At 38.2% G+C, this 27,841-nt stretch overlaps 1 protein-coding gene across 2 annotated transcripts in view; it reads left to right on the top strand.

The window, feature by feature from the left end:
• The window catches only part of PRICKLE2 (prickle planar cell polarity protein 2), a 395,258-nt gene that overhangs the window by 298,211 nt on the left and 69,206 nt on the right, over positions 1-27,841 (top strand). For both annotated transcript variants that reach the window (XM_058168998.1, XM_058168999.1), the window contains one exon: positions 16,840-16,953. In XM_058168998.1, the coding sequence (XP_058024981.1) occupies positions 16,840-16,953 (114 nt within the window). The remainder of the gene's footprint in view (positions 1-16,839; positions 16,954-27,841) is intronic.

Genomic DNA, 27,841 nt, shown 5'->3' with positions numbered 1-27,841 from the left:
TATGGGAAAGTTGTACTTTTCAAGACACCACTACACATTTTGGGTTTTTCTGGATGCTACTTCTGTTAGTTGGCTCCTCATATGGATCTGGCTGACCATGGTGAACTAGATAGATTAGTCTAGTGCAACAGCTGAGTGTCATTTTGTTATGCATAATTCTTTGCTGATGGATGCCATTTCTCAGGGAAATGGTTGGAATGTCTATTGTTTTTTAAAATCGTGTTATTAAACTTTCAAAAGAGAGACAGAGACAAAGAAAATGAACAAATATAAAAGGGCTAGAGTCCCCAAAGCTTTTTAAAAAGTTTACACTATATTTGTTAAATATTTTTGACAAAGGAAAAAAGACAAGAAAAGAGGAAAAAAATAAATATAAAACATAAAAGGGAATAAAAAAAGGACTTTACAAGGATCACAGAATTAAATAAGACTAAATGTTAGTTAAGAAAATATTTCATTAGTTGACTTCAGATAACTGAATATTGTATCATTTTTAAAAACTGTATGCCAGTATTAAAATCTAGTTGATTTGTACATTTCAAAAGCAAATCACCACAGTATATCTCACAAAGTAATTTCTGTCCAATCAGTAACAGAATTATCCTTATTTAACAGCTTATTATAAGTTAAACTATTAAGACCATATTAAGAAACTTTCAGATATGTTATAAACTCATATATGGAATTATAATCCCACAAATGATTTCCAAATTGAATTAAATTATGTGCCAGATTTACTTTTTAAATACAAAGTTATTTTAGACATTGAGGTATACTCCCACAACTTAATTAGCTGTTCTTTTAGAGAGGAACTGTACATACTTCCAATAAGAAGCCTCACAGCCTTTAAACATATAGAAAGCTAGTTTGGTATTCTTTATGGGAATAAAGGGTTTAGTAATATTTAAGTTAAAAATAGAAGGCTGGAAAGAGAGCTTCAGTTTCATTTTATTATAAATCATTTTCCAAAAGTGTTAAGCTTGACAATGTTGCTGCCAAAGATGGAAAAATAACTGAACCTGATTTTTATATTTCCAGCATTTTTTTAAAAAATGAAGTGTCTATTAGTGGAGTAATATATCAGCAACAAAATAGTTTTCTCTAAGTATAATATTTGGTATAAATTTTATGGCTTTCCATTGAAATCCTCCATTGCTGCATATCAATTATTGTGTCTAAATTTCTATATCCATTTCTCAAAGCTTTCAAAGAAAGCCCTCAAAAATTTTAGTACTCTCTAAGGAACATACAAAAGTCTTTTAAAACTGAAAAATCTAAAAAGGAGAAAAAAAATCAGAAGTAAAATACCAAACATGACTGATAGATAACTATATGCATTACAAGCTACTGTAATTCTTTCCCTCAATGCCTTTGAATAAAATTGGCTCAAGTTGAAAGAGAATTTCCCTGGTTCCTTCATTTATAAAGCTTCCCACCCCCCAGCTCATTTTTTTCCCTTTATGCTTGAAGGAACTATTAATTCCAAACATGCTTATTGCCTTCTTACTGCCAATATCTTTATTTAACTCCTTACTGTTTGAACTGCTTGTCTCTGTGGCAGAATGAAAAATCAGTACTTTTTTGGAAAAAAAGAAAAGATAAGTATTTATTTTAAAAGTTTTTGCTTTGTCTTGCTCTGATCCATTTCTGAAACTGTTAGTTGCATGATTCTCCAAGATTTTGTTTGATGCAAGACTAGACCTGTTTTAGCAATTGTCTTCGTTGCTTCCAACATTTTAAAATCTACCGTGCGAAGCATTTACGTTAGATCAATAGCTGCATTTAATTTTGCATTTATCTCCTATGGCTTTCAGTACGAATAACATTCTGTACTGCTCCGCAATTTCATAACAGCTGTCTACAAAACACAGACACGGACATTCTTTTTCTCTAAGTTTTAAGAAATATCCCAGCTCTAAAGTCTTCTGTTTTTAATGTTGCATTTAGGATGGCAGGTTTGTCAATCTGCTTTTCATTATTTATAATTAGCATTTTGAGGGAGGAAAACATTTTACAAAGTTTATGGAGAACACAGCCAAATTCAATTCTCTGTATGCTGAATTTGTTCAAACCACAATCTCTTTCCCTGCCATTTGCTCATTCACTTTGGCAGCAATGGCAGTTACCCAGAGTATGTGATAGTGACACAGGGAACACACAAAACAGGACATGACAAAAAGGGAAAATAACATGGAATGGTGTTCCCATGTTCATTATGGTACATTGATAATTGAAACTGCTCGTTTGATTTTTATTTAACTAACCATCTATTGACTTATGATGGTGAGATTCATGAATATCTACCTTGTTTCCCCCAAAATAAGACATCCCCTGATAATAAGCCCAATCAATCTTGAGCGCAGGGCAGTAAGGCCAAGCACTTATTTCAGGGTTCAAAAAAATATAAGACAGGGTCTTATTTTCAGGGGAACACAGTAATTATTGGCTATTAAGTCATCTCTCTTTATAAGAGACACACTGAAGTGTGGACATATTTCAAAACTGTATTATTAGCATTACTAGCAGCTAGGGCTATGCAAATGCCAGATGGAACTATAGCATTTTTGTATATTGAGTCCTTGGTGTTTGATGAGCTTGGTTGTTTTTTTGCAGACATTTCATTATCAAACTAGGTAACATCATCAGTGCATATGATGATGATATCACCACATATTCTATATGGTTGTGTATGCATTTCTGCTAGCATATATCCATTCATCCCCAACTTATATTGGATAAAACTACTTTATACAGTTTTCAACAATCCCCTTAAATCTAATCAAATCTGCTCTTTCTCTTATATTAGTTAACATCTTCCAGTCTGGAAGAGGAGAAGCAAAAATATGTAAATCTCACCAGGACATCAGTGCAGGTCTAAATTTTTGATGGTTTGCATATGAGCCAAAACTCATATAAAAGATAAAATTCAGGCAATCCCCAGGTTAAGAATGAATTTTGTTCCCAAGTCTGTTTAACCTCAATTTGTATGTACTTTTAAGTCAGGACTAATACTTATGTATGGACTGTAAGTCAGAACTCATACTTATCAATGGACTGCCATTGTACAGGAAGTACAATTGTACAGGATGTACAATGGTGGACAGCACTGTACTTCCTCAAGTCAATGAACCACGTAAGCCATGCAGTGTTTTAATGCTGGGGTCTCCAACATTGGCAACTTTAGGCCAGGACGACTTCAACTCCCAGAATTCCCCAGCCAGCAAAGTTCTTTAATGAAGAACTAAAAGTGTTCAAAAGGCATTAAAAAATATGTGGCTTCAGTAGTTCATAAAAACACTGCCCAGCTTGAGCGGTTCAGTGGTTTAATGAAAGATAATGCCATCTGCCATTTTTAATAATAGGTAGCCTATTCGTAAGTACAAGTTGTCCATAAGTTAGATATTCTTAACCCAAGGATTGCCTGGACTCCATAAAGAGGCTTTGGGAAAGTAAACACCAAGTAGAAGGGAATACCAATTTTGTAATCTTTACTAAATGCTTTGCTAGACCATTATATTGAAGATAACAATGAAAACATCATGATTTGCAGCAATTTATCTTTCCATAAAGAAGCAATATAGACAAACATGTATCTCACATTTCCCCAAAACCGCAAAGCCAGTTGAGATTTTCACTTACCACAAACATGATTTATATTTATCATTTAATTCAAGTGGCCACGCGATCAGTTAAATAGCTCTTAGAGGCTGCGTCTTTAATATTGTAAGGTATATGAATTGCTGATTAAGGGAAAGCTTAATAGACTTGAATTGGTGATGCAGTATGTTGTGGACAGTATTATTCTCACTCTTTAGTATCAAATTTGCAGCTTGCCTTGGAAGTTTCTTTGCATTCTAGCTTGGGTCCACTTATTTATTTATTTATTTATTTATTTATTTATTTATTTATTTATTTATCAAACTTATATGGCCACTCATCTCATGGAAAGCGCCTCTGAGCGGTGTACAAGTCAGAGTTCATTTTAGTTAAATAGTGGAAAGTGCCAGATGATTATTCTTTGATATGCACTATCCAGGAGAAGACAGATCTGCTTACCACTTTTTGTTTTCAACTTCTCTGTAATAATTAGTTCCTTTTAATGTAGTTAAAACTTAAGTGTATGTTAGGGTTTTAGATAAATAGAGCAAATAAAATCATTTTATTATTTGAATAAATCTAAGGAGTATTCAATTTAGGACATTTGTAGGTTTTATAACCTTCATCTTTATTTTTAATACTGTATTCTGTATTGCATGTACTTCTAGTTCATGGTTGACTCTTCCATTTTTTTTAAATTTTCTTCTAGTTGACAGTTAACATTGACCCTTCTATTTATGACAGACTCTTCAGAATTTGTAAAAGATCACCTGCAGGAAAAAAAATTATGAATAGATGGCAGTAATAGACACTTGTAAGTGTTGAGTGCCAAGATGGCGCCGACGAAAGCTGCCTCGGTGAAATGCTCTCTAATTGTTTCTTTATTTCTAATTGTTCTCTGTGACTCACTACGGATTTCCTACTCACGAGACCATCTGCTAAAAATTAAGGAACATTTCTTTAAGGAGCAGCTTTCTTTAATCTCACCCCCGCCTGTCTTTACAAACACGGAGGAGATTCTAACACAGGAGGAGGCAATTCCCACGGAGCCATGGATTACTAAAAAAACTGAACGACGGAAATGAAGGAAAAGAGGTAAACGATCTGGGATCTTAATCAGGCTAAGAACTCGTATTAAAACTCCTCTGCCTTCAATTTTCCTAACAAATATACGCTCACTTGCAAATAAGATGGATGAAATACTCCTCTTAAACAAATACTATTCTGATTTTCGCAATTCAGCAGTCCTATGCTTCTCTGAAACCTGGTTAAATGAATCAATTGAAAATAGCAGCCTGAACATTCCAGGATTTCAAATTGAACGATCAGACAGGATTCCAGAAACATCTGGTAAAAAGAAAGGAGGAGGCTTATGCCTATATATTAATTCAACCTGGTGTCAAGATTTTAACATAATTTACAAATTCTGTGACAACAATTTAGAGACTCTAATTATCAACTGCAAACCTTACTATTCGCCTCGTGAATTTTCCTCATTTCTTCTAATTGCTGTTTATGTCCCACCACAAGCCTGTGTAAACAAGGCATTACGAACTCTAGCTGACCAAATCATGGAGGCTGAAGCCAAACACCCTGATTCACTGGCCATTGTTTTGGGAGATCTAAACAAGGCAAACTTAAGGAAAGAACTACCAAAATACTTTCAGCATGTCAATTGTCCCACCAGAGGCAAGAATACTCTAGACCACTGCTACACAACACTAAAAGATGCCTATCGGTCTTTACCACGTGCAGCTGTAGGACACTCTGATCATTGCATGATTCACCTTGTACCTGCTTACAGGCAAAGACTTAAAGCCACAAAACCAATAATTAAATCAGTGAAAACCTGGACGGAGGAATCAGAATTAAAGCTACAGGCATGTTTTGACTGCACTGATTGGAATATTTTTAAAGATACCTCTGCAGACCTGGATGAACTCACAGATACTGTAACATCATATGTCAGCTTCTGTGAAGACCTATGTGTACCTACAAGGAACTTGCGAATACACAGTAACAACAAACCTTGGTTTACACCTAAACTTAAGCAGCTACGACATTCCAAAGAGGAAGCCTACAGAAAAGGTGATAAAATGCTGTACAATCAGGCCAGAAATGCACTAACAAGGGAGATAAGAGCAGCAAAAAGAAGCTACTCTGAAAAGCTAAAGAATCAATTTTCAGCAAATGAACCAGCAAACATGTGGAAAACTCTTAAAAATATCACCGGCTATGGCAAACCTCCTTCCCAGGCTGAAGGTAATCAACAACTGGCAGATGACCTGAATGAGTTTTACTGCAGGTTTGAAAGGAAACTACAGCCACCTATCTCCACAACACCCATCTCAGACACACCAACAACAGCCAAGCCTCCTACAACTGACCCCATTTCATTGGGTTCACAACCCCTAGTGATCACAGAAAAGGAAGTGCAGGACCTATTTCACAGACAAAAGCCAGGAAAAGCTCCAGGCCCAGACAAGATAACTCCTTCTTGCTTAAAAGTCTGTGCTGACCAATTGGCCCCATCTTCACCCATATTTTCAATAAATCACTAGAGATGTGTTATGTTCCTTCTTGCTTCAAACGCCCTACCATCATCCCAGTGCCAAGAAGCCCACCATCAAGGAACTGAATGACTACAGACCAGTTGCTTTAACATCTGTAGTCATGAAAACCTTTGAAAGGCTAGTGCTTTCCTACCTGAAAACCATCACGGATCCGCTGTTAGACCCCTTGCAATTTGCATACCGAGCAAATAGATCAACAGATGATGCTGTTAATATGGCTCTGCACTACATCCTACAACATCTTGAGTCTCCAAAGACCTATGCAAGGGTCCTTTTTGTAGACTTTAGTTCAGCATTCAATACCATCATTCCAGACATTCTTCTAACTAAGCTAAACCAGCTACAGGTACCGGAACAGACTTGTAAGTGGATCACAAGCTTCCTAACAAACAGGAAGCAGCAGGTGAAGCTAAGCAAGATCACATCAAATACCTGTACAATTAGCACAGGGGCCCCAAGGCTGTGTGCTCTCCCACTTCTCTCTCTGTATACCAATGACTGCATCTCCAATGATCCATCTGTTAAGCTACTGAAGTTCGCAGATGACACAACAGTGATTGGTCTCATTCGAGACAATGACGAATCCGCATATAGACAAGAGGTCGAACGACTAGCCTTGTGGTGCAACCAAAACAATCTGGAACTGAACACACTCAAAACCGTAGAAATGGTGGTAGACTTTAGGAAAAACCCTTCCATACTTCCACCTCTCACAATACTTGACAACACAGTATCAACACTAGAAACCTTCAAATTTCTGGGTTCTATCATATCGCAAGATCTCAAATGGACAGCTAACATCAAAAACATCATTAAAAAAGGACAACAAAGAATGTTCTTTCTGCGCCAACTCAGTAAGCTCAAACTGCCCAAGGAGCTGCTGATCCAATTCTACAGAGGAATTATTGAGTCTGTCATTTGCACCTCTATAACTGTCTGGTTTGGTTCTGCAACCCAACAAGAAAAACACAGACTTCAGAGGATAATTAGAACTGCAGAAAAAATAATTGCTACCAACCTGCCTTCCATTGAGGACCTGTATACTTCACGAATCAAGAAGAGGGCCGTGAAAATATTTGCAGATCCCTCGCATCCTGGACATAAACTGTTTTCAACTCCTACCCTCAAAATGACACTATAGAGCACTGCACATCAGAACAACTAGACACAAGAACAGTTTTTTCCCGAAGGCCATCACTCTGCTAAACAAATAATTCCCTCAACACTGTCAGACTATTTACTGAATCTGCACTACTATTAATCGTTTCATAGTTCCCATCACCAATCTCTTTCCACTTATGACTGTATGACTATAACTTGTTGCTGGCAATCCTTATGATTTATATTGATATATTGACCATCAATTGTGTTGTAAATGTTGTACCTTGATGAACGTATCTTTTCTTTTATGTACACTGAGAGCATATGCACCAAGACAAATTCCTTGTGTGTCCAATCACACTTGGCCAATAAAAAATTCTATTCTATTCTATTCTATTCTAATGCTCAGTTTCCATATTACCATATGTGAGTTGGGCAGACATATAAATTTGGCAGCACCTGCCAAAAAAGCCAACACAGTTCTATCCTGTATAAACAGAGGGATAGAATTAAGATCATGTGAAGTGTTAATACCACTTTATAATGCCTTGGTAAGGTCACACTTGTAATACTGCCTTCAGTTTTGGTCGCCACAGTGTAAAAAAGATGTGGAGACTCTAGAAAGAGTGCAGAGAAGAGCAACAAAGATGATTAGGGGACTGGAGGCTAAAACATATGAAGAACAGTTGCAAGAACTGGATATGTCTAGTTTAATGAAAAGAAGGACTAGAGGTAACATTATAGCAGTGTTCCAGTATCTCAGGGGCTTCCACAAAGAAAAGCGAGTCAAGCTATTCTCCACAGCACCTGATGGTAGAACAAGAAGCAATGGGTGGAAACTAATCAAGGAGAGAAGCAGCTTAGAACTAAGGAGAAATTTCCTGACAGTTAGAATAATTAATCAGTGGAACAACTTGCCTCCAGAAGTTCTGAATGCTCCAACACTGGAAGTTTTTAAGATGTTGGATAACCATTTGTTTGAAGTGGTGTAAGGTTTCCTACCTAAACAGCGTGTTGGACTAGAAGAGCTCCAAGGTCCCTTCCAACTCTGTTATTCTAATAGTAGTAGTAGTGGTGGTGGTGGTGGTGGTGGTGGTGGTACATTTTTGAAAGCAAATATGCAAAAATGGAAAACAGTTCTAACAGCAAATGGGGAGAACATTGGTGAAGTCAACAACAGATGAGGAATCTTCCAGGGGGACTCACTTTCACCACTACCGTTCAACATCACATTAATTCCACTGACAATAATCCTACGAAACACAAAACTGGGATACCAAATCTCAAGCCAGCATGGCAAGATAAACCATCTACTATACATGGATGACTTTAAAATGTATGTGAAAAACCCCACTGAACTTAACTCAATACTCAACACAGTTCAACTGTTCAGCAGCAACATCAAAATGAACTTTGGATTTGAAAAATGTGCTATATTATCCATGCAGCAAGGAAAAATGGAAAAAATAGAAGGAATAGAATTGGGAAAAGGAAACATAGTAAAAGCATTAGCAAAGGATGATGGTTACAAATACCTAGGCATATTGGAAGCAGATAACATCTTGAAAGGAAAAGTCAAAGAGTCAACACAAAAGGAATATATCACAAGGGTCCGCAAAATATTAAAATCAAAACTGAATGCTGGAAACATAATTAAAGCCCTTAATATATGGGCAGTTCCAGTGACACGCTACTCAGCTGGAATCATCAACTGGACTTTGAATGAATGGAATGGAAAACTTGAACCGGAAAATGAGCAAACTTTTGAATATGTTTACATGCACGAAGTGACCTCGACAGGTTGTACCTGCCAAGAAAAATAGGGGGCAGAGGACTATTGTAAATCCATCAAACTGCTAAAGAAAAAAAATGAAGTTTGAATGATTATGTGAACCAATGTACAGAAAAATTGCTGCAGGCTGTGAAAACAGAGAACATTATAAAAACAACATAAAACAAAGGCAAAATATAAGGAAAAACAGCTGGATGACAGATTAAATAGATGGAAAACCAAAGCTTTGCATGGACAGCACTTGAAAAACATTGAAGGAAAATGTGATGACAACTTTATATGGGCATGGCTTAAGATGGGAACCATCAAGAAAGAAACGAAAGGTTTAATACTCGATGCTCAAGAACAAGCACTACAAACTAATGCCATGAAAGCAAAGATACAAAAAACCACTGACAATCCAAACTGCCGATTTTGCAACAACAAAGTCGAAACTGTTTCACATTTAATATGTGAATGCAGCAAAATTTCACAAACTGATTACAAAGCTAGACACGATCGTGTTGCTAAATTAATCCACTGGTCATTATGTAAAAAATACGACTTGCATGTATCCAAAGAGTCATGGGAACATAAAGTGGAAAAAGTTATAGAAAATGAGGTGAAGATCATTTGGGACTTTCAAATACAGACAGATGTCACTTGGAACACAACATGCCAGATATCACAGTTGTCGAAAACCAAAACGTACAATTTATTGACATCACGGTATCAGGAGATGCCAGAGTCGAAGAAAAAGAACTGGGAAAAAAATCATGACATATTTCGACCTGGCCATCAAAACTACACAGCTATGGATGAAACATGTAACAATGATACCCATTGTCATTGGGGCACTTGGTACCATGTCCAAGATACATCAACAAATTGCAGCTTCCTGCAATAACACCAGCAGAACTGCAAAAAACTGCACTACTTGGAACATCGTATATCTTAAGAAGGTACTTGGTTGATACCTAGAACGCTGGCAGCAACTCGTATCAACCATTAGCACCAGTCAATGGTATTTGTGATGCAGTTTTGAATGCTCAGTTGACTGAGTTTCATAAATGAATAAAGTAAATAATAAATTTCATGTTTAATGAAAAATAATAATAATAATAATAATAATAATAATAATAATAATAATAATAATAATAATAATAATAATAATAATAAAAAAAAATACCATTCTGAGAGAGAAATGTGAATGCATTTGGGTAATCCATGTGCAAAAGGAACTGGCAAGATTTATTTATCCCAAGTGATGTAAGAACTTGGTATGAGAGAACCTAACGTATCATAACTATCATCTGGGTATTCTCTTTTAAAGATGCCTTCATTTTCACAGTTAAGAAGTCAGAAGATTCTGAGGGCTGATAAAAGTCAAAGCCTCCGAAAATGATTTAATGGAGACTTGAAGGATTTATCTCCATAAGAAGGAAATGAAATCACCCAGGGAGGCTGGGCAGGTAATTTGTATGTCAGGGGGAAAATCTATGATAGGCAACAACTGAGTTTACCTGAATGGATATTTATGGAAAGAGATCCAGTTTTTCTTAATGATCTGTAGTTCATTTTAGGTGATGAAGTACAGGTCAGGACTTGCTTTCTTTACGAGATTTTCTTTTGTCTTTCTTTTTAAGTTTTCCCAACTCATTTGCCCATGCCTGTAGAGCTATTTTTTTTCCCAGACTGTAGAGAGATAGTTCCAGCAGACCTCTAGAAAATCTTCTAGTGGAAATACTTAAAATCATTCTACATTGTGTTTATTGTTGGTTCTGTTTTGTGCCAAGAAACAAATACTTACTCATGTGATAACCCGATTGCCTTTCAAACGTGTTATCTTGCCTTGCCAAATGTTCACTCTCTTTATAGATACTTGCCTTAGGGAGCTGTATGTCATAGTTTTGGAGCCAGTCAAGTATAAATTAGGTGTGTAATGTTGGCTGCTATCTTTGCGGGTGAGAATTAGAGCAACTTTCAGTCTATCAGATCTGCTGAGAACCTTGTTAGATTCCTCCTTGGGCTGGATTTGGACCGAAGGAGAGAAATAAGTGGCTAAAAGGTCACTAGAGTTATAAGGAGTAGCTATTCTAATTTTACCACCTGTGTCCCTTCCTGGAAAAATAGGATTCAACCAGTATTATTCAGACACCAGTCTTATGATTTGAACATTGTAAGTCATGTCACTTGGGTTTGTCCGTGAGGAAACTTCAGAAACAGTAATGGTAGGAAAAGGGGGCACCTGAACTTCTGTCAGATGTTTACCAGCAAGAGCTGGTGTACTGGTGTACTTGGCTTAGTTGTTCATATCAAGATCCTTGTTATATATAATTCTCTACATGGTGTGAGATCTGCCTTCCTGAAAATATCCTAAGATACTTTGATATCTTAGGGCCTCCAATTTTGGTTTATTAAAGTTGCTGACTCGGAAGAAAGATCAGCTGGAATCTACTGAAGTAAGGCCTTCTTAGGGATGGTCCTAGCTATGTTTGAAATTTGGATCATTCAAAAATAAATATTTCAGGGACAAGTTCTATGATGTTCATGAGAACCAATTTGCCTGTAAACTCTTCTATTTTAAAAAAAGAGTTTTGAATTAAAAAAAAAAAACAAAAAATGGGAAGCTAAGACCATCAGCTTCTGGCTTTATCTTTAGACCTAAGAATATCCTTAGACCTCTTGTGGATGGATGGATGGATGGATGGATGGATGGATGGATGGATGGATGGATGGTTAGGTATCTGCAACCCAATGAACCATAAAGAAGCTGGCAGCAAATAGGCAATGGCTTTTTTTTCTGAATGTATTCCATCTACCATGGAAGCTATTTTGTGAAAATACAATTCCTTCCGTTGTTTAGTGAGAGCATCATAACTACTCTGAAAATTCTACACGTGGGAGTCGTCAGATGCAAAACCAAGCCTAAGGTGTTGAGATGGCTATATTAAGAAGCTTAATTTCTTCTTTCCTCTACTTCTCGCAATATAAAACCCAAGATCACAAATTCAGTGGACATTTTATCTTTCCTGATTCTTACACATGGTGTTAGATCCAGATAGTCTTATAGACTGTGGATCCCCTGCATTGAGTAATAACATGTCCCATTGATTTCAGTTGGTTTTCTCCAAGTATGAATATCCTGGATCTGATCCGTCAGGTTTAGAACTTCTTTACAGGAGATTGTTAACCAACATCCACACTTCTTTCAGTTTTTAAAATTATAATTATTTATCTACTTTTGACCTGTTATTTTATATATGCATGTATTATAATTAAAACTATAGTCTGGATAGTGGATGTTTCAGTACCTGGAGACAACAGAATAAAAGACAAGAAAAGCACAAGGTTCAAAGTCCTGTAAATAGAAGTAGAATGACTGTGGCAGAAGAAAGTAAAGATATTACAATAAAATAAAAAATAATAGAATAGAATAGAATAGAATAGAATAGAATTTTATTGGCCAAGTGTGATTGGACACACAAGGAATTTGTCTTGGTGCATATGCTCTCAGTGTACATAAAAGAAAAGATACGTTCATCAAGGTACAACATTTACAACACAATTGATGGTCAATATATCAATATAAATCATAAGGATTGCCAGCAACAAGTTATAGTCATACAGTCATAAGTGGAAAGAGATTGGTGATGGGAACTATGAAACGATTAATAGTAGTGCAGATTCAGTAAATAGTCTGACAGTGTTGAGGGAATTATTTGTTTAGCAGAGTGATGGCCTTCGGGAAAAAACTGTTCTTGTGTCTAGTTGTTCTGGTGTGCAGTGCTCTATAGCGTCGTTTTGAGGGTAGGAGTTGAAACAGTTTATGTCCAGGATGCGAGGGATCTGCAAATATTTTCACGGCTCTCTTCTTGATTCGTGCAGTATACAGGTCCTCAATGGAAGGCAAGTTGGTAGCAATTATTTTTTCTGCAGTTCTAATTATCCTCTGAAGTCTGTGTTTTTCTTGTTGGGTTGCAGAACCGAACCAGACAGTTATAGAGGTGCAAATGACAGACTCAATAATTCCTCTGTAGAACTTGGATCAGCAGCTCCTTGGGCAGTTTGAGCTTACTGAGTTGGCGCAGAAAGAACATTCTTTGTTGTCCTTTTTAATGATGTTTTGATGTTAGCTGTCCATTTGAGATCTTGCGATATGATAGAACCCAGAAATTTGAAGGTTTCTACTGTTGATACTGTGTTGTCAAGTATTGTGAGAGGTGGAAGTATGGAAGGGTTTTTCCTAAAGTCTACCACCATTTCTACGGTTTTGAGTGTGTTCAGTTCCAGATTGTTTTGGTTGCACCACAAGGCTAGTCGCTCGACCTCTCGCCTATATGCGGATTCGTCATTGTCTCGAATGAGACCAATCACTGTTGTGTCATCTGCGAACTTCAGTAGCTTAACAAATGGATCATTGGAGATGCAGTCATTGGTATACAGAGAGAAGAGAAGTGGGGAGAGCACACAGCCTTGGGGCGCCCCTGTGCTAATTGTACAGGTATTTGATGTGATCTTGCTTAGCTTCACCTGCTGCTTCCTGTTTGTTAGGAAGCTTGTGATCCACTTACAAGTCTGTTCCGGTACCTGTAGCTGGTTTAGCTTAGTTAGAAGAATGTCTGGAATGATGGTATTGAATGCTGAACTAAAATCTACAAAAGGACCCTTGCATAGGTCTTTGGAGACTCAAGATGTTGTAGGATGTAGTGCAGAGCCATATTAACAGCATCATCTGTTGATCTATTTGCTCGGTATGCAAATTGCAAGGGTCTAAAAGCGGATTCGTGATGGTTTTCAGGTAGGAAAGCACTAGCCTTTCAAAGGTTTTCATGACTACAGATGTTAGAGCAACTGGTCTGTAGTCATTCAGTTCCTTGATGGTGGGCTTCTTCGGCACTGGGATGATGGTAGAGCGTTTGAAGCAAGAAGGAACATAGCACATCTCTAGTGATTTATTGAAAATATGGGTGAAGATGGGGCCAATTGGTCAGCACAGACTTTTAAGCAAGAAGGAGTTATCTTGTCTGGGCCTGGAGCTTTTCCTGGCTTTTGTCTGTGAAATAGGTCCTGCACTTCCTTTTCTGTGATCACTAGGGGTTGTGAACCCAATGAAATGGGGTCAGTTGTAGGAGGCTTGGCTGTTGTTGGTGTGTCTGAGATGGGGGTTGTGGAGATAGGTGGCTGTAGTTTCCTTTCAAACCTGCAGTAAAACTCATTCAGGTCATCTGCCAGTTGTTGATTACCTTCAGCCTGGGAAGGAGGTTTGCCATAGCCGGTGATATTTTTAAGAGTTTTCCACATGTTTGCTGGTTCATTTGCTGAAAATTGATTCTTTAGCTTTTCAGAGTAGCTTCTTTTTGCTGCTCTTATCTCCTTGTTAGTGCATTTCTGGCCTGATTGTACAGCATTTTATCACCTTTTCTGTAGGCTTCCTCTTTGGAATGTCGTAGCTGCTTAAGTTTAGGTGTAAACCAAGGTTTGTTATTACTGTGTATTCGCAAGTTCCTTGTAGGTACACATAGGTCTTCACAGAAGCTGACATATGATGTTACAGTATCTGTGAGTTCATCCAGGTCTGCAGAGGTATCTTTAAAAATATTCCAATCAGTGCAGTCAAAACATGCCTGTAGCTTTAATTCTGATTCCTCCGTCCAGGTTTTCACTGATTTAATTATTGGTTTTATGGCTTTAAGTCTTTGCCTGTAAGCAGGTACAAGGTGAATCATGCAATGATCAGAGTGTCCTACAGCTGCACGTGGTAAAGACCGATAGGCATCTTTTAGTGTTGTGTAGCAGTGGTCTAGAGTATTCTTGCCTCTGGTGGGACAATTGACATGCTGAAAGTAATAGATGGCAAATGTGATGAAGCAAGAGGGTTTTATTCTCTCTTGTCAAAGGCCTGGGTGAAGATTGTCTCTCTGTCTGTCTACATGGCCTTAGGTATCTTGGAGCCAGATTTTAAAAGTACTAATGATTTAGGCACAATTTAAAATATTATAAGCTTAGGTTGTTGAAAGGTTCATGGGAATGAAGATTTCACAGTTTCGAGAAATAATTGTTACATTTCCACATTTTCAAGAACTAGTTATTATGTTAATAGATATAGAAAGGTATGTCTATCAAGACAGAACATTTCGCAGTAAGCATCTTAATTGAGGTGGAAGATTTAACTTGGATTGGCAATTAGAGAACTTCGGTAGTGAGATATTTTGAAGTTCAAGATTTGAGACGCGTGGCCTTCTAAAAAGAGGCTGACCCTCTATAGTAGAATTGGCCATCTTTTTTTTTTCTTGTAGCATCAGAGCAAGATCAACGAATACTATTCAACAATGGCAGGAGACCACTGGTATATTTTAGCAGTATCTCACATTCACTCATTCATTCAGTGCATACATACCAATTAAACTCTCCTAGAGAATGAAAAATCCCCTTGGACCATTCTCAGAGGTGATTTTTGATGGACTAGAAGATGGGACTTCAAACTTGTCATCTCTCCAGCTTTTTAATAGGCAATGGTGGCTTTTCTTGGCTGAATTATTTGTATCCTCAACATCATGCATACAATGTTCACAGTCATTCAATAAGCAATTTGGTTGGATATCAAGATGTTGCTTGCCAGGACTGTACTATGACAGAAGGCAAAATTCTTGGTTAAAAACATTTTGATATATTTGGAGATATTCCTGTACAATTCTTATTTTTTACATTTCAGATCTCTTTTCTAGTGATCACAACTTTTCAACATTTAGCATCTGGCCACTAACTTATCTTGTAAACGCTTGGTCCCTGTCCATATTTTGTGTTGTCCTGACATCAGAATAGGAGGGAGAACAGATTATTCTAAATCATAGTTTGTTTTACCATAGTTTGCTTAAAAAAACAACAACAGACTAATAATGCTAGGTTTCCATAATGTTTTAAGCCAGTTTTCAAAGCATAATGGGTTACGGCACAGTAATGCCAAAATGAAGAAAACTATATCCTGGCTTGATAGGTTGTGAAATGAAATATAACATGCCCGTAGCTAAGTATTACACCAGCAACAGCCAGAGAGTGGGACGATCCCTTCTGCAAGATGGTGGGTATGGCATTGTAGTCAAGACCTCTTTCCTGTGGGCATCAGACTATACTGTACTGTTTGTTTGGAAATTTTAGCCACAGCTGTGGAATCAACGGGAGCTGTCTGTACATCATAAACGCCCCAATTATAAATGGAATTTCCTGGGACCTGGTCTCGCTGCACCACTTAGTCTGTTGCACTTTTCATGATGGTTTTTAATTACATACTCTTAAAGAGAACTTTCAGTCTTCCGACAGATTTTATCTGCTGATTATTTTCACAAATTGTTTCAGAAAATGCCTTCAGGGCTGCAGTGTAGGTGGAGGCTCAGATACCCAGTCATAGATTGGATGCCAAGGAGCAGCGTCTTAACCTATGCTTACAAAGGCAGGTGCTGACAGTTCCATCTCACCAAGGGAAACATGCTCACATTCTGGAGACTAACCGAGAAGACGGTAAAGAAACAATCTTGGCGTGTTAGACAGAAAACAGCTAGTGTTTTTCTCTTGCTTTGACTCTTACGTCAAACAGATTTCTGCTTCTGTCGAATGGGCTTCCTCGTAAGGAAGGTTGCCTATCTGTGTGTGTGTGTGTGTGTGTGTGTACTGCATGCATCTCCAGCTGTTGAGCAATTATTGTTGCTGAGAATATTTGGTGTGTATCTTGCTATAAGCAAATATGTCCCAACCAAAATCCAAGACATTGTACTGCAGCCCTCCTTTTCTAACATTTAGGTTCATCAATACTACAGCTGTCTACCAGAAGACAAAGTACCCTATGTCAACAGCCCTGGAGAGAAAGCCCGAATCAAACAGCTTCTGCACCAGCTGCCTCCACATGACAATGAGGTAAGTCATTCAGAAATCAACGAAGAAATACTGGAGTGCACCTAGCAGGGGACAGACCATCATTCTGATGTTTGGGTTGTGCGCACCAGCCAGATAACCAGCTCACTGAGTCCTTTGGCAGAGGATTTGTTAAAGGTTTATTTTGCGAAACCCTTGGCGGTTTTGGGTGGGGTGTTAAAAAAATATGGAAGAAGTTCCCGCTCTCTATAGCTGCTTTTAGTTAGATGAAAAGGCCCCAAATCCTCACGTTTCAGTCAAAAAATGCATGTTTATCTAGTGCCTCTTCAGATTGTTGTATAAATAGTTCATGCTTCAACCTTATATGTTTTGAATTTTAATTCCAGTCCTGTTCATAAATAAATTATATCAATTTCAATAACACTTTGAAGATCTAAAGGTACTATCTTATTTACATGAAGTAGTGTATGTTCTTAGGAAAGCTTTTTTAAAGTAAGAATAGTTCACAACTTCTGAAATAAGAAGTTAAAGAAGAATCTGCAACTTTTGGAATGAGACTCAGTAGAGATATTGAGTTGATGTTAATGGGGTACATCTGTATTATAGGAAATGTTTTGCCAGCATATAGCATATTTACTCAGATTTTCTAAAAATTATATGGGATCAATTAGCCTGTTCTACTACAGTTGCTAGACTTTCACTTTTCTTAATTTTTGTATTAAATTGGGCAATTGAGAAAAAGCACACACTTATACCAACAGTCATATTAATTCCTTTTAGTTGTATATGGCTTCACCCTCAGGGCACATTAAAACAGGCAGCTTGTGCTATTTCTGCAACACACAACTGTGAATGCCAGTGCAAAGAAAGACATAACAATAAGTGGGTAAGGAAATGCAGAGCAATTTTAATGGAAATTAAAAAAAAACCTTGTTTGGGAAGTTGATGATGCCTCCAGCAGAGGGAATTTAATTAAAAATAAAAAGGATAAAATTATTTGGGGTCAAACATAAATGAGGGAATGCTGGAAGGAATATTTTACTTTTATATGGGAATGATGAATAGTGGAAATTAAATGAATGTCATAAAAATGATGGGTGGGGAGCCATAAATGCTGTTAGTACGTTGAAATGCTGGGTGGGGTATTCTGGAAGTTAAAGTCCGCACATCTTACAGTTGCTAAGGTTGAAAAATACTGAAATATGGTAAGACGGTTCAGTTAGAGAAAGAATTGCACATCTACAACGGATGAGGTCGGCATATGGAGCAGCAGTGCGATTTGTTTAAGATGCATCTTAATGCAATTTGCAAGATGCATCTCTGCCTGAAGAGTAGAACAACACTGTTATTGTTTCCCCAATGTAAAAAGAAAGCCTAGCCAGAATGAATACGGAAACATGCAAGGGTTTTTGCTTGTCTGGGAATGTGCTTGACAGATTGAAAATGTACCACAGATACATTGAACGAAATGTCAGAAGTGCATTGAGGCTTTATGCCAGGCAGGGCATGTGCAGACCAGAGTTTTCCGTCCTTTATAGGTCAAAGAAATACACGAATGTAAAATAGTAGGCTTAGAAAAAGTGTTTAGCTGAAGTGAAGAGGCCTGAATTAAGGAGTACTTTGGGTAAATACAGAGTTGAAGATGGGTTGTTGGGTACAGCAAGAATGGGATTATATAGGAGAGAAGTAAAGCATATGTAAAAACAAAGCAAATGCTCAGTGGTTTGGCATGTTTGATGACTTCTTTAGCATTTTTTGGGAATGCTTGTTCTGATGTTAGAAATGCCCTGGTCAAAACGTATATACTATATATTTGTATGCAGGTTAATGCTGTATGTTTGGTTGAGATCTCACAGGATTCCCAGGGATAACATGGGCATGTGTGCATGCCCATATGTATCTAATTGCATATTTCTATAGGTGGCAATATGGAATTTTTTTTCTCAACAGCAGACAAGGCATTTTTTTTTCTAAAGGCAGAAGGGAAAAAAAGAGTTATTAATTTCATTTTGTTTTCTGAGCTGGTCCTTTTAATCCTCAGGCCTGTCAGTAGATGAACTCTGTGCTTTTAAAGATCTGCATGTTAATGTTACATGCAGATGTGGAAGATGAAGTTGAAATTATCCAAAAGATGGGAGAAACTCAACTGAGATGTTCTTGGAACCCATCAGTTCAATAAAAGTGTATAAAATAGCTCAGTCATGAGCCACATGACTCTAGAATGGATTGATGGCTGATAGCAAAATACTTGGATTTCCTCTCTTCTTCAGCAGGACGGAAAGAAAGGATTAATTGGAAGAGAAATTGGAAAGAAACCTCCTTGTTCTACCTAGAAACTAATATGGGTCTTCCTTTTTTTAATTATTAGTCCCACTGCATCTTGTGGGAAACAGTTGCGCCATGGATTCAACTTTTTTCATGAACTGATTATTTATTAGATTTACTGATAGCCATCTCAGGCAATCATTGTGAAGTGAAGCAACCATTTACTCAGACAGAAATTCAGAAACATCTCCTTCGAATAATTGTTTCCATCTAAATCGAAAGTTGTCCTCTTCCTGTTGGTTTGGTCACTGAACATAATGATATCAATATTTCCACCTAAGAGTGGGTTTCAAATCCCGTTGCTATTGGTGTGCTTGTGGGTGCGCTTGCACATGTACAGAAGCGTCCAGGCGGGTGGGCGGAGCCTCTCACCGCCGCTACCGGTTCACCCAATCCGGGGCAAACCAGTAGCAACCCACCACTGGAAGTAATGGAAAGGAGGTGTAGCGGGAGTAAACATGAGATTTGACCAAAAGCATTAAGCCCACTACCAAAGTACTAATGTTCACCCCACACAATTGCTGTTTCATCTCACTTTCCTCCAAGAAACATAAGTGATCTCCCCTCCTCTTATCTTTTATGATAACCCAGTGATTTAGCTGAAGCAAAGAGGTAGTGGATGACCTAAGATTAATAGGTGAACTTCATGGAAAGAATAGATTTTAAGCTTAGTTTTTTCCAACCTAAGATGGTACTCTAATCATTACTCAAAAGGTTAGGGATCTGTAATAGGCAGCTGTTGCCTTGGCCATAGCATTTAAGGGCTTAATTTAACCCCGCGTCCTATTAAGAATATCATATGATTCTAGAATTTTGAAAGTTACTACAGAAATTGAAGCTCAAAGCATCTCTGTGAAATAAGGTCATAATCATTAACATCTATTTTTTGGGGGGGAAGCCTTACCATTATTAAAAGATAAAGAGATACTATGGATAGGGCAGAGAAAAATCTTGAAATCACACCACACAGAAGAGAGAGAATAAGATAAGAGAGGTTTTAAAGATCACAGCTCTTCTCTAATTCTGAAACGGGTAGTATGATTTTTTTTAATATTAAAACTGTGACCTGCCTATCCCGCTTCACTGAAGTCCTAGAACTAATGATACATTTTCAAAACCAAGATTTAAAAATGGTTATTATCACTTAGACATTTAATTGCACCTTCTTTCAAAATGTCAATCCACTCTCGGCATTCGGTGAACTCCTTGAATATTCTGGTTAGGAAATAAAGACATAAACTTATTTCAAAATGTTTGAGTATAACATTTTCTGGACACTCAAAAGCATTAACAAACATTGTTCCTACATTACAAAAGGGTATGCAGCCCAAAGTTCTGAAAACCTTGGGTGCATCCATTACAAATCTTTAGAAAGTCTTTCCAAATTATAATTTTATAATTTCCAAGGTACAATTTTATACTGTCAAAAGCGATCGTCCTGTTTTGGTGCGGCAGCTAATAACATTGGCCTAGAAATTAGGTTCTAGTCCCACCTTAGGCACAAAGCGAACTGGATGACTTTGGGTCAGTTCTCTCTCCGTCCTTTGAAGAAAGTAACGGCAAATCTGAAACTCTTGCCAAGAAACTTGCAAGCACTTCTCCAGGCAGTTGTCAGGAGGCAAGACTGATCGGAAGGCATAAAAAAGAGAAAACTATTAAATATGTTACCAGATATAAATTAAATATGTTACCAGATATAAATTATCATCATCATCAATCATTTTAGCCATTGTCTATCCACTGCAGGATGAAGGTCTCTTCCACATGTTTCCAACCTATACCAAATTGGTGCTGACACTTAATGATCACAAAGATAGATTTTCTTTGGGATGATATGTCCCCAACCTGGACCTTCAGATCTCTAAATGGTGTCCTCATTACTGTTGCAATTGAGTTTACCCACCTTGCTGTTAGTTATCCTCTTCTCTTTCCTTCCAGCTTTCCCAGCTTCTGAAAAGTTCTTTGTGTAATGTGTCTAATGTGATAACTTGAGTTCAATTATTTGTGTCTGAAATGAAACTCTGGCTAGATTTGATCTCTGATCCATTTGTTTGCTTTCTTGGCTGTCTATGGTATTCTCAATGCCTTCTCTGACCCTAACATACCTTTTCTACTGTGCTTCTTCAAATACAACTTGTTCCCATAGAATATCACAGGGAAAACCATTCAGCACATAGCTGAATATTTTTTTACAAGCCTTTGTTAGTACTTTACCAAGTATTTGCCCGAAGCATATTTCTTCCCTGTTGGTTCCTTTACAGATGATAGTCCTAAAAAGCAGACATTATCCTCCACTTAAGTTTCTTCATTGTCTTGAAACAAGGAGAGAATTCCTTACTGTGAGAGATTGAACAGCCGGCCTCTTGAAGTTTTGAGTGTCCCATCGCTGGAGGTTTTCAAAGATTGGACAGCCATTTGTCTGGGGTGGTCTGAGGATTCCTGCTGGGGGTAGGAGGTTTGACTACAAGACCTCCAAGACCCTTTTCAACCCTAAGGTTCTATGTTACTTAATTGTACCAACTGTGCTGTTCGATTTTAATTACTAGAGCTTGCAGACAGGCATCAGCATAGTGCTGTTTATTTATGATTTTATACTATTTAATTGTCCCACTGTGCTGCTTGATTTTAATTACCAGAGCTTGCAGACAGAGTAGTATCATCAGCATAGTTCAGGTTATTTGTGTTTTTTCTTGCAATTTTAAAATTACACTCATTTTCTAACAATCTAGCCTCTTTCAAAAAATATTCATTATATAAATTGAATGAATAAGGAGAGAGTAGCCAGCTTTGTCTCAGTAAGTCAAACTGTTTTCACAAGTTTGGTCTATGGTTCCTATCCTGTCTATAGGTTTTCAAGAGGACAGTGAGATGTTCTGAGATTCTTATTTTCCTAAGAACATTCCAGTTTGTCACAACAGACCCAATCAAAGGTCTTTCTGTGCTGAAATAGGCACATATTGACTTATTTATAATATTCTTTGGATTACTCAATGTTCTAGCATGCATCAGCAATAACACCTCTTGTCCCTCAGTCTCATCTAAAAGAATATCTCATTTTCCATGATGATATCAAATAACTGTTGGATGATCCTAAGTGTTATTTGTTTGCATACCAAACTGAGGATATTGTACAATAGTTTGCACACTGTTAAGTCTTTATTGGTTTTGGTTTGTAGATTAAGCTCTTCCAATCTGTGGTTCATTTTATCATTTTCCAAATTTGATGGAATAATTTGGTTAGAACCGTTATTTACTGTTCTTATATCACTTGCCATATTTTTGTAGATACTCCATCAATTCCTGTCATCTGCCAACATAGTCAAACTGGAGTAATGATTTAACTTCATCTTTTAGGACTGGAAATTCTTGTAAATAGGAAATATTTTCTAGGCTCACTTGGTTAACATTCCTATTGTATAGCATTTCAGTTCTTTTCTTTTTGTTTGAATCGGTTGCTGTCTGTCCATTAGCATATTTTAGCAAAGCAATATGAGTTGGTATCTTGATCTGAGCTTGGAGAAATTTTGGAAGACTTCCCTTATTTTTCCATGTCTAGCTCCAGCTTTGATGTCTTTACAGATGTCATTGTAATACTATTTCTTGTCACTTCCAACAGCTCTCTGAATTTTTTAGTTACCATATATACTTGCAGATCAGCCAATAATTTTAGGATCCAAAATACATTCAAGGGTTTATCCATGAGTATATACAGTAGTATTTTTTAAGGCTTAGATATAATCATGGATCGACAGATAAGCTGACTCTTAATTTTTATTTTGGTATGTTAGTTTTTAGAACTGATTTCTCTGACATTATATTATCAATTACTTTATATTGTCTATCCATATGGTTTTCTTGATAAATAAAATACAGGAGTGACTTATCATGGTCTTTTCCTGTGCAGTATAAAATTATGATTTTGCTATTGTCAGTAAAGTGATAATCCACCTCCATCATCTTCCTATTTTGCTGCTGCCCAATCTAGGTACCTGCTTGCCTTAGCTGGGCAGCGAAGGTGACCTTAGGTGACCCTAAGTGTGTGCTCTTGGCATTTATCCACATCCTGTCATGATGAAACAACAAACATAATGGAGTAAACCAGAGGTTCCCAATCTTTTTCGGTTTGCGGCTCCCATAACACTTCGGATTTTTTCCGCGGCTCCCTTAATAGGTACATCCGATTTTTTTTTTAATTTTTGTCTTTTTTTCTGAATTTTTTTCTGAAAGCTGAAATCTTTTCTGTTAACTTTAAAATGTGCATATTGCCTCCTTGTAAAGAGAGATTCAACACATTCAACTTTTCAAAGATATCACATAGGTATGTGAGTTTAATCAAAAAGTCTGTTTCTACAAAGTGTTTGGCATACTCATGTTTTGCTGATGGACGCGCCGTCTCCTTTGATGGGAGCGGCCTCTGTGGAACTTTCCCAGGCGTGGGGGTCCCTGCTTCGGTCTCGGAGTTTGGCCTCTCGCGATCCCCTTGTTCCCTCGGGTCTCCGCCTTGTGGAGGAGGTGGCTGTTCTCGCCTCCAGCCTGGCTCACCTGGGAGGAACTAACGGGGTGGTTTTGCTATTTTCTGCGCAGCCCCTCTTTCCCGATGCCGTCGAGCGTGGTGGCCGCGGCCGTGTTGGGCAGCGTGTCGGGTGGTCTGGGAGGCCAGTGGCGTCGCGGGCAGACTGGAGGGGAGGTGCGCCGTTGCTTCGTCAGGCGGCGGGTCTGGGCGGGCGCTGTGGTTCAGGCGGGCGGGCGGGGCCGGAGCTCGCGCTTCTCCTTTGGTCCGTCGTCGGCGTCTGCCGTCTTCCTGCCTGCTGTGGCCTGCCCCGCGGGGGGTGTGGGTGCGGCTGCGCGGGGGTCCCTTGGCTTTTGGAGTTGTCCCGAGTTGCGGTGTGCGAGTCCCGGTCGCTGCGGCCGTGTCCGGCTTTGTGCGTCTGGGATCTCGCGGCACCGCGTGTGGAGCGGACGCTGCTTCTTCGCGGCTCCCTTGTGGCGGTGGCGCGGCTCCCTGGGGAGCCGCGGCTCACAGTTTGGGAATCACTGGAGTAAACAGATATCAGATTAAGAAATATCAGATTGCCTTTGAATAATTAGAAAGTTATTTTATGTAATGGGGAGGGGGTTGGGAGATGAAAAGCTTTGGATGTGGTTATTTGGATTGGAAGGGAAAATTTTATTCTATGTTTGGTTTATGTATAACAATACCTTGTGATTGACCCGGGAAGCCGGGGGGGGGGGTTTGGGAGGGAGGGGGGGAAAAGGGGGAAAATGTTTTTGTTTTTTAAAACTCTTTCAATAAAAAAAAAACATAATGGAGTAGTGGTGGGCATTATATTAAATATATGCACTTTAAATTCAGTGTAAATACAAATCATTTGAGTTTTCTTTCTTAGTCCTTCCAACTTTGGATCATGGACTCAGACATTGTTTTTTTTTAGCATTGGACATGATCCCTAAAAATCAAGAGCAGCATTCAGCTCAGGGGAAGTTATAGGTCCATGATGAGGTCACAAAAGAAAATTGAGGTTGATGTCCCTTAATTCTGAACCCCACGGATTTTTCATGAAATATTTCTGTTTTTATTTTTCATTGCTGTTTCAGAAAGTAATGAATTTGTTGCAATATGTTCCCCCAAATGTACCTACACATGCATACAAACACATACACACAAACGGCATTGAACACTTGTGGGTCTCCTGCATTGTGAAGCTAAATTAGGGCTCAACAGTTACCACTTGTGGCATGGAATTTTGATTTTTGATTTTGTTTAATATCTCTTTTACTATAGAAAAATCTTCAGAGAAGTAGCTTAATGGAAACTTTGATATCAAAATGAAAGAAACTCAGAAAAACATTCTCTAAAATAAGCTTTGCTCTCAATTTTCAATGGCTCCTTTGTTCACTTTATATTTTTTTGAAGTTTCCACATAGTTTTGGATTAGGGTTAGGGTGTTTTAATGTACAAATAGAATAATTTTAATTGCTTTGCCATTATATAATTACAAAAAAATGGAATGCATGAAACAGTCAGTATGAAAGCTGCATTCACTATCATATTTTCAGGCTTTGCTGGGAAAGAAAATCCTCAGTTTAAGCAGGGAGGTTCTCAACATTTTCTAGAAAAATTGCATTCGGGTTTTTAGTAGCATGGCTGGGATTTCACTTCTGCATGGGCCACGATAAAAATTAAGTATTCTTTCATTTAGTTTACATACACATTAACTATATAGTAACTATATTAAGATAATTACTCTACACATGAATGCAATAAACTCCTTTGGTCATGTTAAAACTTGCAGTTAGAGAACAAACTGGTTACTACGACCACCTGAAATCATAAATGAAGTCATGATTTCATTGGTGTCAGGATAGGCAAGACATAAATCAACCACATTTTGTCAGGCATAAAAGATCAGCTCCACATGTGAAGGTCCAATTAAACTGATTTATTGCTACTCATGCTTATGCAGAAGATTATTTTCAAGTAACAGTTAGCACCTGCTTGTAGTTAGAAAAGGGTCAACTGGATTCAGGGGGGAGTTGACTTAGTTCCCTTGTGTCTACATAGGGATTCTAGGCTCATCCTTCATTTAACTCTGCTCCCAGCTTCTGCCACTCCTTCTTCTACGTTTTTCATGATTAAATGTTTATCTGAGTGCCTCAGGGGATTTCATACTTCCTAATCCTGCTACTTTGGGGATATGGTGGCTCGGGCTAGGAGGTTGAGCTTGTTGATTGAAAGGTCAGCAGCTCAGCGGTTCGAATCCCTAGTGCTACTGTGTAACGGGGTGAGCTCCCGTTACTTGTCCCAGCTTCTGCCAACCTAGCAGTTTTGAAAGCAGGTAAAAAATGCAAGTAGAAAAAATAGGGACCGCCTTTGGTGGGAAGGTAACAGTGTTCCGTGCGTCTTTGGCGTTGAGTCATGCCGGCCACATGACCACGGAGATGTCTTCGGACAGCGCTGGCTCTTCGGCTTTGAAACGGAGATGAGCACCACCCCCTAGAGTCGGCAACCACTAGCACGTATGTGCGAGGGGAACCTTTACCTTTTACCTTTAATCCTGCTACTGGTCTATAGGGGTACGGTCCAGTGCAAGATTGGACCACATTTCCCTATCTAGGTGGAAAATGTGCAGCAGAGCCCACAGGAGGTGTAGACTCACTTGGCTTACCCAAACCTGACCAGTACAACCCACCCTCCGAAGCTGCTTGTGACCCCCCAACAGTTCCCAACTCCAAATTTGAAAACCTTTGTACTTGATGTTTAATAGTTTCACTTTTGCATGAATATCATACAGAGGGTGATCAGAACTGGTAGTAAAGGAAATGCACGTAGTCCTGAACTTAAGATTACAATTGAGTGCAAAATTTCGGTTGCTAAGTGAAACATTTGTTGACTTTTGCCTCATTTTACGACTTTTCTTGCCACAGTTAAGTGAATCGCAGTAGTTGTTAAATGAATCAGGTTTTGTCACTGACTCTGCTTGTCAGAATGTTGCAAAAAGTGTTGATGTGACACTGCAATTGTCATAAATATGAACCAGTTGCCAAGCATCTGAATTTTGATCAGGTGACCGGGGATGCTGCAACAGTCGTAAGTGTGAAAAATGATCACTTTTTTCAGTGTCGTAGAGGTCACTAAGTTAACTGTTAACTCGAGGATTACCTGTATACAGTATATGGTTTAAACAGTGAGGTGGAAGAACAGTTATTCCAGGATAACCGAATGGCTGATTTTATAATTGCTGTGGAATAGATGGAGTTAGAAATGGATTCTCTTTTTTAAAAGTCTTTTGTAGACATTGCAAATTATTCTTGAGGTTTCCTGTAATCCAGTCAGCATAGGAAGGTTTCTTCTTTAGTGGCCCTTGTTAAAAATATTGGCAGCACCTGAACTTGTTTTCAGATTGTTGTATTAAGGAGAAAGGTTAGAATGCCCAGGCAAAGAATTTGCACATATTTTGCATAAATGCAATCATTTGCGAAAGGAAGAAAGTAGAGAAATTACTCATTTGAAACCTAAACCTAAGTTCAAGCAAATCTGTGCTTAAGAAACAAAATACTTATTTATTCCCTGTTGCAAAAATACATTTTATAAGATTATAAATTGGGGACTAACTTCTTATCCCAATAAGCTTCCAATATAGCTTTTCCTCTGAGTTTAGAAATGACCTGGGAGAAATCCCACTGGACTTAATGCAACTTACTCTAAATAGACGTAGATAGGAATACATTATATTCTAGTATGACATGGCTTTGGCTGTATTACCCATTACTGTTTTGATTTTATGTAGGCAAAGAGTGGGAAAGGGAACAAAATCCATTAATATTATCCCGAAGCAAAATCTTTAAAGGATGTTAACCTTGTTTAGGATTTAAGATTAACAGAGGATTACAAAGAACTGTTGACCGAGGGAATAGGAACCACGACTTCCCTTGGCGGCTATGGACTGTTGAGCAGCTGTTGTGTCCCAAGTACTCTATGGAGAGAGATGCTATAAAGCAGGCCCAAGGCTCTGGAACAGTAGCTAACCCTGTTTAGCAGCCACCCATGCAAAGCTTGCTAATTTCCATGGCAGTGTCTCCTTGTCTAAATTCATTAGATATTCAA

This window comes from Ahaetulla prasina, chromosome 2, assembly GCF_028640845.1.
Source record: "Ahaetulla prasina isolate Xishuangbanna chromosome 2, ASM2864084v1, whole genome shotgun sequence".
Classification (NCBI taxonomy): Eukaryota; Metazoa; Chordata; class Lepidosauria; order Squamata; family Colubridae; genus Ahaetulla; species Ahaetulla prasina.
The sequence above is the reverse complement of the archived record's forward strand: the minus strand, read 5'-3'. Positions and strand labels throughout refer to the sequence as shown.